This window comes from Stomoxys calcitrans, chromosome 2 (assembly GCF_963082655.1).
Source record: "Stomoxys calcitrans chromosome 2, idStoCalc2.1, whole genome shotgun sequence".
NCBI lineage: Eukaryota > Metazoa > Arthropoda > Insecta > Diptera > Muscidae > Stomoxys > Stomoxys calcitrans.
The window spans coordinates 132704855-132724161 of NC_081553.1; the positions used below are offsets into that span (position 1 = coordinate 132704855).

The 19307-nt window shown below is 40.5% G+C and overlaps 1 protein-coding gene across 1 annotated transcript in view; it reads left to right on the forward strand.

Annotated features, from left to right (window-relative positions):
- The first annotated feature begins 3658 nt into the window (after nucleotides 1-3658).
- The window catches only part of LOC106090677 (transmembrane protein 26), a 28499-nt gene continuing 12850 nt past the window's right edge, over nucleotides 3659-19307 (forward strand). The window contains exons 1-3 of the mRNA XM_013256954.2: nucleotides 3659-4105; nucleotides 18707-18993; nucleotides 19055-19241. Of these exons, the coding sequence (XP_013112408.1) occupies nucleotides 3912-4105; nucleotides 18707-18993; nucleotides 19055-19241 (668 nt within the window). The 5' untranslated portion in view covers nucleotides 3659-3911. The remainder of the gene's footprint in view (nucleotides 4106-18706; nucleotides 18994-19054; nucleotides 19242-19307) is intronic.

Below are 19307 nucleotides of genomic sequence, written 5' to 3' on the forward strand. Positions count from 1 at the left end.
GGGCATCGCTCTCGGTTTCAAAGAAGTGCCCCAAGTTCCTTGGAGGCCACCGTAGCGCAAAGGATAGCATGTCCGCATATGACGCTGAACGTCTGGGTTCGAATCTGGCAGCACTTCTGAGGTACTATGCCATGTAAAAACTCCTCTCCAAAGAGGTGTCGCACTGCGGCACGCCTTTCGAACTCGGCATTGAGCTTAAGTTTTAATCGGACTGCACTGATATGTGAGAGGTTTGCCACTGTTCTTAAATGGAATGTTCATGGGATATTTGGTTGGTCACTCTCAGGTTAATAGAGAGGCTCCTAAAATTTTCACCGATAAGGTGAGAGGCTCCCTTAATTGAGCTCGCAGATGCACTGCACAAGCTACTCCACAGGCTACACTTCCAGATTCGTAGAATGCACCGCACTCAGCCAAAAGACTGCTATCACCTGGGTCTACGTTTCAAAGAACTAAGGCGAACAGTAGTAATATGGGTCCAAGAACTTTTGCTAATGTCGCTAAGGACAGTTGGTGATGGTATACGTCGACAAAGGACTAGAACAGGAACAATTAGAGTGGGATAGTCAATGGACTGTTATCTGTATACTCCGATGTCCTTGCGGACCCATACAAACTTTTCAATTGAGCGTTGATCTATGGCAACGCTACGTTGATTAGCGCGATCTACCCAGGCGCAGCATTGGATTTAGCCAAGAAGGAAGACATTATTTCTCAAAAAATGGCTCAGGTCCTGAATCCATACCTGAGGGACTCCTATCCATACTAAGGGACTTCAATCCCAATCTTTCAACCACCGACTGGAAGATTGGTAGATTGTATGAGGCTGATGGCGACCGGACGTATGCAGTATTTATACTAAACTCCGGCTGTCTCGCGGTCCTCAATAAGTCTGGTGGAGTGTATTCTACGGATTCAACAATTGGAAACTGAAGGTGAATGGAATTTATATGGATGGGAACCCAGGAGACAACTCAGCAGTAGATGCTGAACATTTTCATGAGGAACTATCGACCACATCTCTAGTAGATTGCGGATTGCAAGAGACTAAAAATACCCCTGCCCCGATCAAAACAGTAGGCGTCGAAACGGGACCCGACAATCCCTGTGTGGGTGGGTCACCCAAACGAAACTAAAAGGTACTTCGGCAGCTGCTGCTAGTAACGCATCTTAGGAGGAATCGTACACACTGCAAGTGTCCAGTGTCCTGAGGAAGAATGGTTCTATTACTTTCTCAACTACCCCTGGATGTGTAATGAAATTCATCATGACAAGATCTAACGAATCTTGTGAGGATGAACTCCTAGTGGACGCAGAAGTCGATGGTAACGCAACAGTGATGAAAATTCCGAGTCCTGACTATGCTCCGGCTTCTTCAGATAAATCTCTACCATTGTAAAGCCGCTTCAGCGGCACTCAATTTTTGCTGACCGCAATTTTTGGTAGGTTTTTCCAACATAATATTAGGTTAATTGATGAAAAATGCCAGAAATTCTATATATATAATTTAGAAGGAGGTCAGTATAGCTTTCTGTATCTTAACGGGACACATAGGAGCTCACTTATGCAAAATCGGTGCGGCAAGTGATAGTATGTGTAGGGCATGTAGGGATTATTATGAGACGTTGAAGCATTTCCTAGGTCATTGCCCGGCTTTCGCGGCTAACTGACACCGGTACACAATACACAGATATGAACCAACTTAGGGGCTAAGATTTTATAAGTAGCACCGAATTCCTAACTTAGATTTTCTTTTTCGAGGTTACTTTTAAGTATTGAGAGTGGACAACAAGCCAATCGGCTGGCTTAGGTGTATGTCCATAGTGGCATAGGGCGGATTAATATCCCCCACCCTCTTTTCAACCTAACCTAAATGTTCATTTATGGGCTCAAGACCTTACGTCGGGAGATCAATTTATCCAAACTCAGCACGGGTCTTCTTTGAAATCGGGGCAAGAATATGACTTTTACGAACTTAAGATTTTTTATCGGGGGAACGGTATAAAGGGTGCTATATTATGATGGAGGCCAGAACTATGGGTATTATTGTATAGGAGTAGAGTGATTTCAACAGACAGACGAACGGACATAGCTAGATCGTCTATAAATATTGCGAAGATCTAGTATGTATACTTTGTAATGTTGAAAATGTATAATTTGATTATGTTTCTTTGACTATTTTTGGCTTGTGGAACATTTGGTAGGTTTGGTCGGCTTTGATAAGATTTTTCTTAAATTTTGGTAGGAAATCATTTTCGCATGTGGCAACACTGTTACCGACATGAACAAAAAATTGAAAAATAATTTCAAAAATTTTTCGATTTTTTAAAATACTTTTCGGCTGCGGCGCTTTCTGAGACGTTCCAAAACAAATTGTGGTTTAATTATTTTCGGCTGCGGCGATTTGTGCAACGTGAAAATGACGAAGACGACACCATCCGCTGCACTGAATGCCTCTGGACATTGTGGCTAGACAAATTGCAGCGACCACTGCCGTGAGGTTAAGGGGGCTTTCCTATTGGTCATGTGGCGGCTACGGACACTGTGTTATCCTTGATATAATATCCGATGTTCCACGCAGTGTGAATTATACCCTGCCTGAGGCGCTTTTTGATAAAAATTACTGTACCACTGTTCCTGATAGAACCGATTGGAACTACGATATCCCTGGTAACAGAAGTTGTATAGACTTCTATACGGATGGTTCCAAACTAAACGACCAGATGGGCTTTGGGGTGTACTCTAAGGATCTAGAACTGGTCATATCGGATTGGGCTTGGAGGGGTCTACTGATTTGCATCCGTCATGACAGGTCGCTGTCTAATCGAAAAACTTGCTGACAGACTGAAGGTTGCTAGCAATGACTTTTGCAGAAGTTGTGAAGACATTGAAGAAGAAGAGACTATAGAACACCTTCTGTGTGTGTTCCGCACTAGCAATTAGAAGGAGTTCCACTTTAGGTCCTGTCTGATTTAGGTGAGAACCTGTCTGATTTAGCGAGTGTGAAGCGATCTGGGTGGTTCAACGGTAGGAACTAAAAGCATTTTCCTTCTTCTGTTCCTGTGGTATTACAATGGACGAAAACGTCAAAGTGAGTCTGATGGCAGACGGCCACTTAAACCTAACCTCAATAAAAAATGAAATATTTCTGGTGATTATGCAAATTTTGAATTTTTTTTTGCATATTGATTTTTGATTTAATTTAATTTAGGAGCACAAATTGGAGTGTATTTGCATATTTTGGGATGCATTTGTTGTGGGGTCAAACAGTTTTCGATAGCCGACTTACATACATATTTTCCCATGAGTATTACATTAAGGAACACGGGATTCTTCTCTCATATCAAAGAGAGCACTCCTATTCAAGTTTCTGCTCAATGATATGTGGCCTCCAATTTTATGCCAAATCCGAAAGGCGTGCCGCTTAGAGACGCCACTTCACGCCGGGATTTGAACCCAGGTGTTCGGCGTCATAGGCGGATATGCTAAGCAAAACCGGTTATTTTTACAAAAAAAAAAAAAATATTTATTTTGCGATATAAAGTAACTAGTCGCAAAATAAATATTTTTTTTTTTTTTGGAAAAATAACCGGTTTTGCTTAAATCGACTACGTAAACTATAAAATTGCTCCATCACTGTAACGTTTAATTTCTTTAAACGATGAACTTTCCAGGAGAGATCCTTTTAGTGAAAATTAATTGAATGATTAGTCTTTGCATTCAGTTGCGGTTTGTGATTCCTACGGTTCAGTTCGTTTAATCAGTGGAAACCCTCCGGCTCGTGGTACTATCTGACTGTCCGTGATGGTGACTCAAGAAGTGTAATAATTTAACAACATGGAATTAAAGTGAAACTGCAGCAGTGTGAAAAGTGAAAAAAAAGTGGACAGACACTTTTGAAAAAACGAAAAATGGCTAAAATTATATCTACCATCAAGGCGACTTTGACTCGCATTATCTTCAGTGCCCACAGCCTCATAGCCATTTGGCAAGTGGTCAAGAATAAAAATGATATGATGTACTGGAGCCTTAGTTGTCCTTTGCTGCTGCTGCTCTTTGAGGGCATCTTTACCATATTCATAAAGAAGACTCAAGAGTGGAGATGGTAAATATTAACGGGGTTTTAAGCCTTTCTTTCAAATACATAATGACTTGTAGTAAGGACGAAACTGAACTGAAATGAAGAAAATTCCTCTAAAGTAAACAACTGGTTGACGTCATGCTTTATTTCTTCGCCTTTGTCTTCATGGGGTTTTCTTTGATTTTTCATTTTAAACGGAAATCGCATAAATTTCTACCTTCTCCCCTCACTTGCACACCTTGATTTTTTTCCACTCTTTTCACTGGAATATTTGGGGTCTCTCTTTTTTGTTAATGGGCGCTTAATGTGAGTGCCGACCCAAAATTCCAATCGCGGACATGTTTCAAAGCTTCACTATGTTGACCCTACAACTTGTTTGTATCTGAGTTTGTTGACTGTAACCATTATTGCGGCGTGTAGTGGTGGAGTGATTTCATTGTTTGTAAATAAACTTACGAGTTCATAGGTCGACTATTTTCCCAATAAAGCGAACGCATATGAATAATGGGTGCATGGAATAGTGGGGGGCATTTCATTACATCCGCAGATTGCTCAACTTCAATTATTATTAAAATGTAAATCAAATACTGGGCCACGGCTGGGCGTTGCAGCGAGTCAAGCATGTCCACCCTACACTGGTTGGGCTGGCTTAAATCCTGGCGCGAACATAGGAATTATTTTTCAAAGGTGGCAGCACTATTATAAACTCGAGTGAAGCTTCTAAGTACTATGACACGAATTTGACCAAATTTGTATTCGATTTGCCTGCAATTTGATGTCATTATTGAGCGAAATCTAACTCTTGGCCAGACAAATTTAGCACGTGTTTTCATCTTTCTTATACCTTAAACCATACACATTTAGTTTGCAACATGTGGAAATATTGATTGAAGTACCTAAAAGCTAAACGCTCTACATTTTACACAAATGCCCCTGATAGATGTGGGTCTAACAGATTTGGCTATATAAACCGATTTGATTTCTTGGTCTCTTGGATGCCGGATATGACCCATAACCAACTAGGTTAGGTTAGGTTTAAGTGGCAGTATGCCATCAGACTCACTTAGACGTTTTCGACCATTATGATACCACAGGAACAGAAGAAGGAAGATGCCTTCTAGTTCCTACCGTTGAACCATCCAGATCGCTTTAAAAAGCCCAGTAAGTTGCGAATGTTCACATCTGCTAAATCAGACAGGTTCTCAAAAAAATGAGAACCTAAAGTGGAATTCCTTCTAACTGCTAGTGCGGTACACACGCACAGACGGTGTTCTATACTCTCTTCTTCCTCGATGTCCCTACAGCTTCTGCAAAAGCCGTTGCTGGCAACCTGCAGTCTGTCAGCATGTTTTCCGATTAGACAGTGACCTGTCATGACATACACAATGATTGAGACGTCTGTTCTAGCCAATGACAGCAAAGCAGTAGACCTCTTCAAGTCTAGATAAGGCCACATAGTTTTGGAATGCTCACAGCACCCTCTTTGTGACCATCTATCATTCGTTGCGCTTCGGGCCTGGTCCTGCAAACTTAGCTTATATGTCGCTAGAGGCATACCCACAGATTCCAGTGTCCCTGGAGTGGGTAAGGTAGTTCCTAGTCCCGCAAGCTCGTCCACTTTACAATTCCCTGTGCTATCTCTGTGACCCAGCACACAAAACAGGTAAATTATATCTACAAAGACCAGTTCTTACCCAAACATCTTCTTATATATAAAAGTCAAAACGAGTTTATTTCTATGTTATTTCGTACAAATTCAAAAACGGCTGAACCAATTTTCTTAAATTTCTCACAGATTGGATGTAGGTAGGTTAGACGAATTATGTAAAAGGCTATATGAAGGAGGCCGACCCTCTCACTTACTTAAATTGAAACCAAGCAAAAGCGTGCTATGTTCGGCCAGGCCGAATTTCATATATCCTCCACCATGGGTCGCATTTGTCAAGTTTTTTGCCCGATATCTCTTTATAGGCAAACATAGGATAATGGTTAATAATTGCTATGTAATTGGAGCTATACCAAGTACTTAAACATCAGATTTTGTTTGCTGATTTAGCTGACTGAAATGTTTGCTAATGCAGCAGCCCTATGTTTTCAAAAACTACTGTCATGTATGCTTTCCCATTTTCAATAGACAAAATTTGCTGTTTAAGCAAACTTTTTTGCTGATTTGAATAACAAATTTGGTTGAGTGTAACATCGCTATCATAATTAAGCAGCAGTCGTTTTCAGCAAACAACAGACTTTGCAGCAGTAAGCGTCTTGCTGTGCAATTGCAGAACTACTGCTAAAATAGCAGCAAGATTAACTACTACACCCAGAAAAATTAGTCTGCTGATATTGAATGAAAATTTGTAAACTTTTAAAAATCTCCACTCAATTTTTTTAAACTTTTAAACAACAATCGAGGCATTTGTCATATCTTATTAAAAAAAATACCCAATGTTAGGCGTTAGTGTTTTGCTTAAAGGCATACATATAATTGTAGTAGTTGTTTTTTTTTGCTGTTATTTAAATTCGACCAAAAAGTAGCAAATTGTTGAAAATTGGAAAAAAAAATTACGTTATGCTCGCATGCGTATAAAATTAAAGTATAAAATAGAATATAAAAATTTTTTGAAAACAGACTTTCTGCTGTTACAGCGAACATTTTTGCTCTTTTTACTAACAAATTTCTCTGAGTTTAATATTCAGCAGACAGTGTTTACTATTTCCAGCAAACTTTTTTCTACAAGTGCGTACATGGTGCAATTGTTGAAAAACAAAACAAAACAATTTCATTCAAAATTGTAGCCAAATCGGGTAATAATTGCGCCCTCTGCGGCTCAAGAAGTCAAGATCCTAGATCGGTTTATATGGGAGCTATATCAGGTAATGAACCGCCATCTAGAGGCTCAAGAAGTCAAGAGCCAGGATCGGTTTATATGGCAGATATAGCAAAACATGGACCGATATAGCCCATTTACAATCCCAAAAGACCTACACTAATAGAAATTATTCGTGGAATATTGCAAACACCTAGCTTTATTCCTTCGAAATTTAGCGTGTTTTCGACGGACGGACAGACAGACGGACCAGGCTAAATGAACATAGAATGTCAAAAATGTAAATTCTTTGTTGGGTCTCTGATCACTAATTCGATGTGTTACAAACGGAAGCTGGAAAGAGAAGCAGATCTCCCATGAGGATAACACTGAAGAAGATCTCTGAAGGGGGTCCACCCATACGAATTATGAGCAACGAGTATTGAGGGGACATCTCAACAATGCACTTTTCGTCAGCAGAATGTATTGATACCGTCAAAAAGCTCGACCTTGTGAGAAAGATGGACATCCCACCGCTCACAAAGGCGACGGTCCTCATCAAGCATGTGAATGGAGAAATCTAGACGGAAGGCGTGATGGAAGTCATAAACAAGCAAAACTAAGATTTTGTCGTGGATAAATGAGAAAGAGGAAGGGATTCCTCTTGTGGTGGGCATTGATCAAGTTTGACTAAGACTAAAGGCATGGCGTACTACGGGGCCATGGCCGTCTTTTTCAAGATTGGAAAGACTAGGATAGGCAAATATCTTCATATTGAGTAATCAGTTGGTGCTGTGGCGGGACACTGAATACCGCCTTACGGACTGGGCACAATTACCGACTCTCTCAATGTTGGGAAGACTAGGAAAATCAAAGATCCTAATACTAAAACATCAGACCGTGCAGGGGCGGGAGACCCAACACAACCTAACGAATAGGGACCTGACGACGGAATCATTACCGACTTTCTCGAGATTATGAAGACTAGGATGGATAAAGATCCTAATGCTGAAACATCAGGCAGTGCAGTGACAGATAACTCAATGCCGCCTAAAGCACAGGCAGCCAACGATGAGACCATAACCTACTCCCAAGAAGCCAAAAGATCCTAATATTGGAACATCAGGCAGTGCAGGGACGGCTGACTCAACACAGACTAACGAACAGAATAACCGGCCAAAATTCGGAAGACTACTCAGACGTAGACTTCGGCAAGATAATTTAGACTGTCCAAGCATAGAAGAAATTGACGACAATGTCTACAGGATTACGATTGCCCTAGTAGAGTCTTTCGAAGATAGTTGTCCTCTTCGAGTCCAACAATGACCCTGGAAGACCAAGGAGATTCGCAACATTGGGAAAGAGGTCCGCAGACTTTATAACAGAGCACGTTGTAAAAAAACCGAAAGATTTATTTGGGATGTGTATTACACACGGCTCAATGTATAGAATAAGATTACCAGAGCGGCAAAACGTGCCTCCTGGAAGCTTCTCTGCGACCAGGTCGATAACGATATTTAATGGCGCCACCAAGATGAAAAAGTTTCTCTCAAAAACCCATGTCCAAACTGAAACGTTAGTAGACTGCATGGGAGTGAGAGCAGAGATAACGGAGGACATGTTGGCTTTTGATGAAAACGTTTTTCCCTACAGGATACTACGGGACTGACAGCGTAACACCGTAATCTTCGAATAATGGGGTTAATTGAAGGTTTACCGTAACGGAATTTATGGTCAAGGAAGCCTGGAAGATCTTCAAACCATTTAAGTCACCTGGACCTGATGGAATATGTCCGGCGCTACTATTAAAGTAGGCCGACTATCTGGAGCCTCATCTGGTCACTATTTTCACAGCGTGCCTAGGACTTGCATATACTCCGAAAGCCTGGCAGGAGTCAAGGGTGGTATTTATACCTAAGCCCGGCAAGGCAAGTTATGCGACACCAAAGGCCAAAAGACCTACAAGTCTTACTTCCATTCTATTCAAAACCATGGAACATGTTTTAAATACCATGATAAAGAGTAGGACATCTAACAAACTGCTCAAATTCAAACAGAATGCCTATATCAAGAGAAGGTCGGTGGAGATTGTCCTGCACGAGCATGTGCATAAAAAAGAAAATTCTTTCGATGCCAAAATGGTATGGCAGTATGCATTGACATCGAGGGGACTTTTTACAATGTGCGGACGATCACACTGATTCAATCCTTAGACCAGTACCGGGTGGACTGGACCTTAGAGGCTGGATAAACCATATGCTAAGGAACAGGTGGATAAATTGCGGGTCCCAGGGAATAAATATGCGGGAGAAAGTGGCACAAGGCACGCCACAGGGAGGCGTTTTATCGCCACTCCTTTGGTTGACCAGAATAAATAACCTATTACGGATGCTTACTGAGGAGGGATTTGAACCCGTCTGCTATGCAAACGATGTTATAATCCGAATCAATTATGCAAAAGTGCGAAAGGGTTTTGGATGTGGCATATTACTGGGCTAGACCCAGGGGTCTCAATGTTAATCCAGAGAAGACTGAAATATGCCTGTTCACAAGGATGACGAAGGTGGGCCAATTTGATGCAACACGTTTCCTCAATAATACGATTTCGATATCTAACAAGGTCAAATATTTAGGAGTGATCTTGGATAGGAAACTAAATTGGAAGTGTCATATTTAGGAGCGTGTTCAGAAGGCTCACAGATGTTGGACACTATGTAGACGGGCCGTAGGCTCGAAATGGGTCTAAATCCGAGGATAGTCCACTGGCTCTACAGGAGCGTGATTAGATCAATACTTACTTACGCCTCAGTAGTTTGGTGGATTGCTATGGAGAAAAAGTGCAACAAAAGGACCATACAACAGGTTCAGAGAACATGTTGTCTTGACACAGGCGGAAGGGTGAGGACCACGCCCGCTAGGGCACTTGAGACAATTTTAGATATCCGATCCATTGACATACAGATTAAGTGTGAGGTAGCCACAGCGGCTATAAGACTTAAGGTGATGGGAGAATGGATTGGGGATGGGAACAGCTCATACCATTGAGGTATAATCGAGGCGATAATAGGAAACCTGGAAGGAAGGGAAGAGGTTTTCGATCGGATACTTGAGACGACACTTGAGGTCGAGTGCGAGACACTGCTGCCATCGGCACAGTCTTGTACTGACGGAATCTTAGTATTGCCATCTGGAAGATCAATTTACTCGGATGGATCAAAGCAATAAGACAGGGTGGGCCTGGAGGTTTACGTTGAGAACCTCGGGACTAAGATCTGCTTTAGACTGCCTGGCCATAATACGATCCTGCGGTCCTACGGTTCTGAAGGGCAATCACAACCAGGACGGTAAGTTCACAAATGTAAGAAGGAGATTAACGCCTCCTCTGAGGATGGCGCAATCCACATGGTTTGGGTGCTGGTCCATAACGGAGAAAGGGGGATTGAAAGGACAGACGATTTGGCAGTGAAGGCCAGATAAGTGCCGTCAATAAATTTGGTTAACCCGAAGCCTTTCGGGGCGATGCAGTCCGAGTTAAAGGCGTGGGCGACGAATGTGCATGTAACATTGGGAAACAGCAAAACAGTCGGTAGGACGGCGAAAATCCTATGGGGTGATACGGATCGTGAGAGGACATGGCTATTTCTGAAAGGAAGTAAGAAGAAGGTCAGTATAGCTTTTGGTATCATAACGGGAGACATAGAACTACGAGCTCACTTATGCAAAATCTGTGCGGCAAATGATAGCATATGTAGGGCATGTGGGGAAGTTGAAGTATTTCCTATATCATTGCCCGGCTTTCGCGGCAATTAAGGAGTTTGTAAGTTGCACGGAATTCCTAACTTAAAATTTTCTTTTTCGAGGTTACTTTTTAGTTTTAAGAGCGCACTACAAGCCGATTACTAAAATAAAATCGAGTATTTGTTGAAGCTTCTATGTTCTCCAGAAGTCATATCGGAGTATCGGGTTTTAAGAGGTATATCTTTTTATGAACCTATCTGGTTAGGTTTCAGTGCGAGTGTTGAAGGACACAAGTGTACTTCATGTAGCAAAATTCAGCCGGGGTTCGGTTTATATGAGGGTTATAAATATTTGTGAATCTATCTGGGTGGCATTTAATGTTAATATTGGAAGAAGTTTATAGACCTATTCGATTCATATTGTATTTGGCACGGGTGTTGCAAATTATAACGGAAGTTTTAATTTCAACAAGTCAAAACCGGGAATTGGTTTACATGGGGCCTATATCCAGTCCTTAGATCTTTTTGGTAGTTGAAATCATTTTGTAAACTTTTTTATAATTTCTTATTCTTTGTATCTGAAACTAGCTTTCTGATCTCATAAAATCGCACTATAGTTCTATATAGCCGCAATATAGACCGATCTCCAAACTTAGTGTGGAAGCAATTAGTTGCTCATTTTTCATCTGATTTCGATGAAATTTGGCACAGTGAGACTCATTCTTATGAAATATGGTCCAGGTCGGACCATTTTTGGATATAATTGCCATATAGACCAATCTCCCGATATAGAGTATTGAGCCTAAAAAATTAGCATTTTTATCCGATTTTAATGAAATTTGAAACAGTGAATTTTGATAGACCTCTGCAGCTTTTTGTTGAATATCGTCCAGATCAGACTATATGTAGATATAGCTGCATACAGATCGATCTTCCGATATAGAGTATTGAGCCCATAAAAGGAGCTCTTTTCATCCGATTTCGATGAAATTTGAAACAGTAAGTTTTGATAAACCTCAACACTTTTTTGTTAATTACCCTTCTTCACATTTGTGGGCTCAATACTCTATATCTGGAGATCGGTCCATAAGGCAGCTATATCCAAATATGATCCGAACTGGACGATATTCAAAAGAAAGATGTAAAGGTTTATCAAAACTCACTGTTTCACATGTCATCAAAATCGGATTTTCAAAGTCCAAAAATTGCCAAAATTCTTGTTACTGTGAAATTGGTAATGATACCCCAAATTTTTTATTGAAAATTGTGGTCGCTTCTGAGTGCAGGATATGAACCATCAACGGTGACCTTGATTGTGTACTGCTTGCCAACACACTTTTTATAGGCCAATTCTAATCTTTCAAATCCTTCAAAATGGGCTTTTTAGTTTATATAGTGATAGTTGTGGTGAATCAATTGATTCGATGTCCTCACAGCTTCTGGAAAAGTCGTTTTCCGATTAGACAGTGACCTGTCATGACGGACACAATGACTGAGACATCTGTTCTAGCTAATGACAGCACAGCGGTAGACTTCTTCAAGTCTACATTAGGCCACATAGTTTTGGAAATCTCACAGCCCACTCTTTGTGACCATCTATCATTCGTTGTCCTTCGGGCCTGGTCCTGAAAACTTAGCTTACATGACGCTAGGGGCACACCCACAGATTCCAGTTTCCCTGGAATGTGTATGGTAGTTCCTAATCTCGCAAGCTCGTCCGCTTTACAATTCCCTGGAATATATATATCTGTGGCCCGGCACCCAGAAGAGGTGAATTTTGAACGGTTCAGCCATCTCGTTGAGAGATCTGCCACAGTCGAGGGCGGTTTTTGTGTTTAGAAACACGTTCTCCAGGGATTAAATGGCTGCCTGGATGTCTTAAAAGATATTTATGCCAATTGTCGTTATGACATTATATCTTAGCCAATCCACCACTTTCTTAATTGCAAAGATCTTCGCTTGATACACACTACAGTGGTCGGGTAATCTTTTCGATATGAGCTGTTCTAGATCTTTAGAGTACACTCCAAAGCCCACCTGGTCGTTTAGTTTGGAACCATCCGTGTTACATAGACTTCTATGTAACTTCTGTTACCAAGAATATTGTAGTTCCAATCGGTTCTATCAGGAATTAAATGGCTGCCTGGCTGTCTGCAAAGATATTTATGCCAATTGTCGTTATGACATTATATCTTAGCCAATCCACCACTTCCTTAATTGCAAAGATCTTCGCTTGATACACACTACAGTGGTCGGGTAACCTTTTCGATGTGACCTGTTCTAGATCTTTAGAGTACACTCCAAAGCCCACCTGGTCGTTTAGTTTGGAACCATCCGTGTTACATAGACTTCTACGTAACTTCTGTTACCAAGAATATTGTAGTTCCAATCGGTTCTATCAGGAATAGTGGTGCAGTACTTTTTATCAAAAAGCGGCTCAGGTAGGGTGTAATCTACACTGCCTGGAACATCGGCTATTGTATCAAGGATAACGCAGTTTCCGTAGCCGCCACATGATCAATGAGAAAGCTCCCTTAACCTTACGTCAGTGGTCGCTGCAATTGGGGTAGCCACAATGTCCAGAGGCATAAGATGTAGCATTAAATTCAGTGCATCAGATGGTGTCGTCCTCAGTGCGGCTGTGATGCACAAACAAGCCATCCTTTGGATCCGGTTAAGTATTGAGCAGTAGGTGGACTTTTGAAGTGCCGTCCACCAGACCAAAACACCATATATCATATTAGGTCTGACAACTGCAGTATATACCCAATGCATAACACGCGGTCTAAATCCCCAACTTTTGCCAATGGCTCACTTGCAGGTGTATAGGGCAAGAGTGGCCTTTCTTGCCCTTTCCAAAATTTTGGATTTGAAGTTCAGTTTCCTGTCCAGCAAAAAACCAAGGTATTTTGCGGTTTCATTCTCTTCTCGCAAGGAAACATGTGCCACTGTAGGTAACTTGCATTTCTAGGAAATACTCCTGTCTTGCACGGATTTATACCTAGACCACTTTTGGTAGCCCACTTCGCTGTTGCACGTAGAGCTTCGTGGGGTATATCTCTTAGAGTGCTGGGAAACGTTCCCCTAACCGCAATTGTCACGTCATCAGCATACGCGACCACTTTTACGCGTTTTTCTTCCATAGACAATAATACAATATATTGTTAATGGCTATATTCCAAAATAGAGGGGACAGTACACCTCCTTGAGGAGTTTCTCTGCTGATCCATCTTTTTAGATACATAGATCCCAACCCTGCCGTAATGCAGCTTTTAGTTAGTAAGTTATTAATAAACTTTCTTACGGTAGAGTTGCTGCCTAGGAACTCCAACTCCTTCATGATTGAAGTCGGTTTTACATTATTAAATGCACCTTCAATGTCAAGAAATGCTACCATTGTATATTCTTTGACAGCGAGAGAATACTCTATATAGCCGACTAGGTCGTGAAGGTCCCTGTTTCAGTAGATTTGCCTTTACTATATGCATGCTGCTGACGCGACGGGCGATCTCCAGGGATCTTTGCCCTGAGATATGTTTCTATCAACCTCTCAAGAGTCTTCAGCATAAAGGATGACAGACTAATAGGACGAAAATCTTTCGCCTTTGTGTGGTAGGGTTTTCCTGCTTTCGGAATGAAAATGACCTTCATGTCCCTCCATCCCACAGGTATATATGACATCTTGTACAAGCAGAGTAATCTCCCCAAGCCAGGGAACCAGTCTATCAGACACAGCTTGTAATTCAACCGGTGATACATCATCAGGGCCTGGCGACTTAAAGGAGTCGAAACTTCTTATCGCCCAAAGGATTTTCGGCTCAGACACAATTTCCCTAATGGCAACCTCTTCTGGCGCCACGTTGTCCGTTGGAGAATTTCCCGGGAAATGTGTATCAACTAGTAGTTCTAGTGTTTCCTCACTAGACATTGTCCATACATTCTCTGACTTCTGGATATACTCCACCGTAATAGGTCTCGAGGACAGAATCTTTCTAGAGGCCTCAGTTTTATCCTCCACGGAGCTGCAGAATTCTACCCAGAATTTGTTCTGAGCCTTTCTAAGCTCGCCCTTATAATTTCTTAGCTCAGCCTTATAGATGTCCCAATCGTGTGGTGCCCTTCTGGCTTTTGCTCTGTTGAAGAGTTTTCTGCAGTCCTTCCTTAGAACAACCAGCTCTGGGGTCCTCCATGGCGGTCGCTGTTTGCAACTTGGATTGGCACTAGGGCATGCTGACCCAAGCTAGTCATTCAGGGCCTTCGTGATCCGCTTGACCACTATGTCTATATCCTCCGTAGTTTCCACTTCCTTTTCTAGTCTAGAAGGGATAGTGGTGCAGAAATTGTGCCAAAATTTATCCCAATCCGCCTTTCTTCTGTTTAGCCGAGGGACCACTACTCCAGTATTTTCTCCAAGGCTAAAACTAATATAACGATGATCAGAGAAGCTGTGGTCATCCAACACTTCCCAGTCGCATATTCTTCCACTTATATCTTCCGATACAAAGGTAATATCTAGTACCTCCTGCCTGTTCCTGGTAATATAGTTCGGTTTATCCCCTTTATTACAAAACGCCAGATTGCAACTTAAATATATTCAATAAGCAGCTCACCCCTATCGTTGACATCCGACTTTAAAGATAAGATTGAATATATTTATATATGATATTTAAAATTTAAAGTTAAGATTGAAAATAAATATTTTTGAAATATTTATGACATTTTTGAGCTTTTTTAACTTTTTACCATTTGAAATAGCAGAAAATATTTGCTGTTTTTGCAACAAATTACTGCTGCTCCATTTTGAGCAGGCTTTCTGCTATTACAGCACGCATTTTTGCTGCTTTTACTAACAAATCTCTTTGAATGTTGCGGCAAACGTAAATCTAATATAAAATTTGCTATCACAACAAAAAGCTTGCTGACTAAAGGATTAAACATAAATCTTATTTGAGAAATTTTGAATTTTTTATACAGAATTTCGTTCTTTAAATTCCATTAAAGTTTTTCGTACATAACACTTATTCGCAAAATCTTTTCACAGTAACAGGATTTTCTTGGAAGGAAATCAAAATTAAAAAAGTAAATTTTGAACATTTTGTAAGAAAACTTTTACTGTGCGCAAATCTACAAGCAAGAATCAAAGCACAGTGGGATGGAATCCTGAACCAGTAAAAATATTCCATTTAAGAAAGTGTAGAGATAAGATTTTTAAATTTAAAATATTAAGAGCTGAAGTGTTATCTAGATTATGTGCAATACTTCAAGATCCTAGGTTGTCTGGCTCCCTTTTAGGCAGGGCCCTAAATTTAGAAAACCGGTATTCCGAAAAGATTTTCGGAATACCGTTTGTTTATATAAACAAAATGGATTTTCTTTATTGAGGTACCAAAATATAATAGGATCTTAAAGAAGACATTATTGGGAACATATTTGTCAACGCAAGGTCTCACAGACACGAACAAATGGTTAGTACCGTTACTTTTGAATAAGAGGCAAAAATAAAGCAGAAACTGTCAACAAAATTAAATTTCAGCAGAGTGGATCTAAAAAAGTTCGACTTGGGAAACCCTAATTCTTTTCAATGTTCTTCAATGTCAATGTCAATGTCATAAATTAAACAAGTAAAAGCGGCCGGGCGGAATCTTATATACCCTCCACAATGAATCGCATTAGTAGAGTTCTTTTCCCGGTATCTCTTTTTGGCAAACATATGATAAAAGGAAAGAATTGCTATTGGAACTATAATATCAAGTTATCGTCCGATCGGGGCCATATTTGAACTGAATGTTAAAGACCTAGTAAAAGTCGTTGTGTACAATTTCAGCCAATTCGAAAAAAAATTGCGGCCTTAAGGGGCTCAAGAAGTAAAATAGGTAGATCGGTTTATATGGGAGCTGTATGAGGCTATAGACCAATTCAGACCATAATTGACACGTATGTTGAAGTTCATGAGAGAAGTTGTTGCACAATTTCAGCCAAATCGGATAATAATTGCGACCTCTAAATGATCAAGAAGTCAAGTCCCCAGATCGGTATATATGGCAGCTATATAAAGTTATGGACCAATTAAAACCATATTTCGCACAATTGTTGAAAGTCATAACAATACACCTCTTGGAATTTCAGCCATATCGGATAAGAATTGCTCTCTCTAGTGGCTCAAGAATTCAAGATTCAAGATCGGTTTATATGGCAGCTATATCGAAATATGGACCGCTATGGCCCATTTACAATCGCAACCAACCTACACTAATAAGAAGTATTCGAGCAAAATTTCTAGGCTAGCTTTACTCCTTCGAAAGTTAGCGTGCTTTCGACAGACAGATGGACGGACGATATGGCTAGGTCGACTTAAAATGACATGACGATCTAGAATATATATACTTTATGGGGTCTCAAAGAAATGTTTCGAGGAGTTAAAAATTCGTTTAAAGTGGAATTCTAGTGTATCAAAATATTACACAAAAATGTTCGCGGGAAAATTTTACTTCCGTCCCCTGAAAATCAGTAAAACAGAAAACACAATTCAGGAATTCAGTAAACGCCTTCTATAGGCTTAAAAACTCAAATCAAACGATTGGTGTATATGGGAACTATATCGGGTTATAACCTGATTTGTCACAGTTATTGAGAGCCATAGCAAAATTTCAGCGAAATCATATATAAAGTGTACCCTCTGGAGGTTCAAGGTGTTAAATCGGGAGATCGGTTTATATGGGAACTATATCAAGTTATAGACTTTTTTTGGCCATACCTATAGTAATTGTTTAGACTCGTAACAGAGACCATCTTGCAAAATTTCAGCCAAATCAGATAATAATTGCGAACTTCAGGGGCTCAATAAGTCAAATTGGGAGATCGGTTTATATGGGAGCTATATCAGTATATAGACCAAGTTGGACCATACTTTTACTTTTTATAACCACCAACGAAGGATGGGGGTATATTCATTTTGTTATTCCCTTTGCAACACATCGAAATCACGCTATAGTCTTTAAAAATAGAGATATTGAGCTAAATAAGCAGGATAAGTTCGAAGACTATATCTTGATGTAGTAACCATCCGCCGATTTAGGGCCTTAAGCCTATGAAAGCCACATTTATTATCCAATTTTGCTGAAATTTGGGACAGTGAATTGTGTTAGGCCAGTCAACATTCTTCTTCGATTTGGCCCAGATCGGTCCAGATTTGAATATAGCTGCCATATAGACCGATCTGTCGATTTAAGGTCTTGAGCTCATAAAAGGCGCATTTATTTTCCGATTTAGCCAAAATTTGGGACAGTGAGTTGTGTTAGGCCCTTCGATATCCTTCTGCAATTTGGCTTAGATGGGTCCAGATTTGGATATAGCTGCCATATAGACCGATCTCTCGATTTAAGGTTTTGGACCCATAGAAGGAGCATTTATTATCCGATTTTGCTGAAATTTGGGACAGTGAGTTGTGTTAGGCTAGTCGACATTCTTCTTTAATTTGGCCCAGATCAGTTTAGATTTAGATATAGCTGCCATATAGACCGATCTCTCGATTTAAGGTTTTGGGCCCATTTGGGCCATTTATTGTCCGATGTCGCCGAAATTTGGGACAGTGAGTTATGTTAGGATTTTCGATATCCGTGTCGTATATGGTTCATATCGGTCTATATTTGGATAAGGCTGCCAAGAAGACCAATATTTTGTTCTGCAAAATAGAACAATGACTTGTACTTATTAGACCACTCGAATTTGGTCCAAATCGGACCATATTTCGATGAAGATAGTATGGGCTCATAAATTGTGCATATTTCTCCGGATTATGACGAAAGATGGTTTACATATATACCCGAGATGGTGGGTATATGACTCTCAAATATACATCTGTGCAAAATTTTAGAGCTCCATGTTAACTGTAACTATTTTTGTCCAATGAATGTATGAAGAGGCAACGGACTCGGCATAAAAAAGGAGGGCCCATATCATTGAGCTAAAATTTGAATAGGACTGCACACTTTGATATGAGAGAAGTATCCCCTGTTCCTTAATGGAATGCTCATGGGCAATTTAGTAGTAGTAGTAGTAATTTATATTTATTTGCATTTTTCTAGGTTTTGTCCATCGGTATTCTTGTATTTAGGCAGCATTGTACCAGCCATTTGGCTTTTGGAATTTCATAAAGTCGAGCGACGTTTGTCTGGCAAAGTAAATGAAGGCAATCAGACAGTTGCCAATGAAATCCTATCCGAAACACTCGGTGTGCCAAAAGTCAACGAAGATACTTGGATTACGCTTATCGAACAATTCCTAATGTTAATTCTTATCGTGGGCCGATGGATGTTACCTAAAGGCGACCTAACCAGGGATCAGTTAAGTCAATTGCTCTTGGTTTACATAGGTAAGTTAAAATGTCGGATAGCTCATCAGAAACTATGCTAAATTCACATTTAAACGCTCAGGAACCGCTGCTGACATAATCGAATTTTTTGACTCATATAAGGATGATTCCATTGCCAAGATACCGCTTTTGGTGTACCTAACATTGGGCATTTGGTCTTGGAGTCTGATGCAGTTCACAATTGTTCTATCGGCCACCAGAGCACGAAGACCCAGAGGAGGGGGTTCAAACAAGAAGGATGAGCAAGTGTCTTAAATTACGCTCTCAAGATGTGGTCAAAAATTATTGATTTTCTTTTTTTTTGTGTGTTTTTT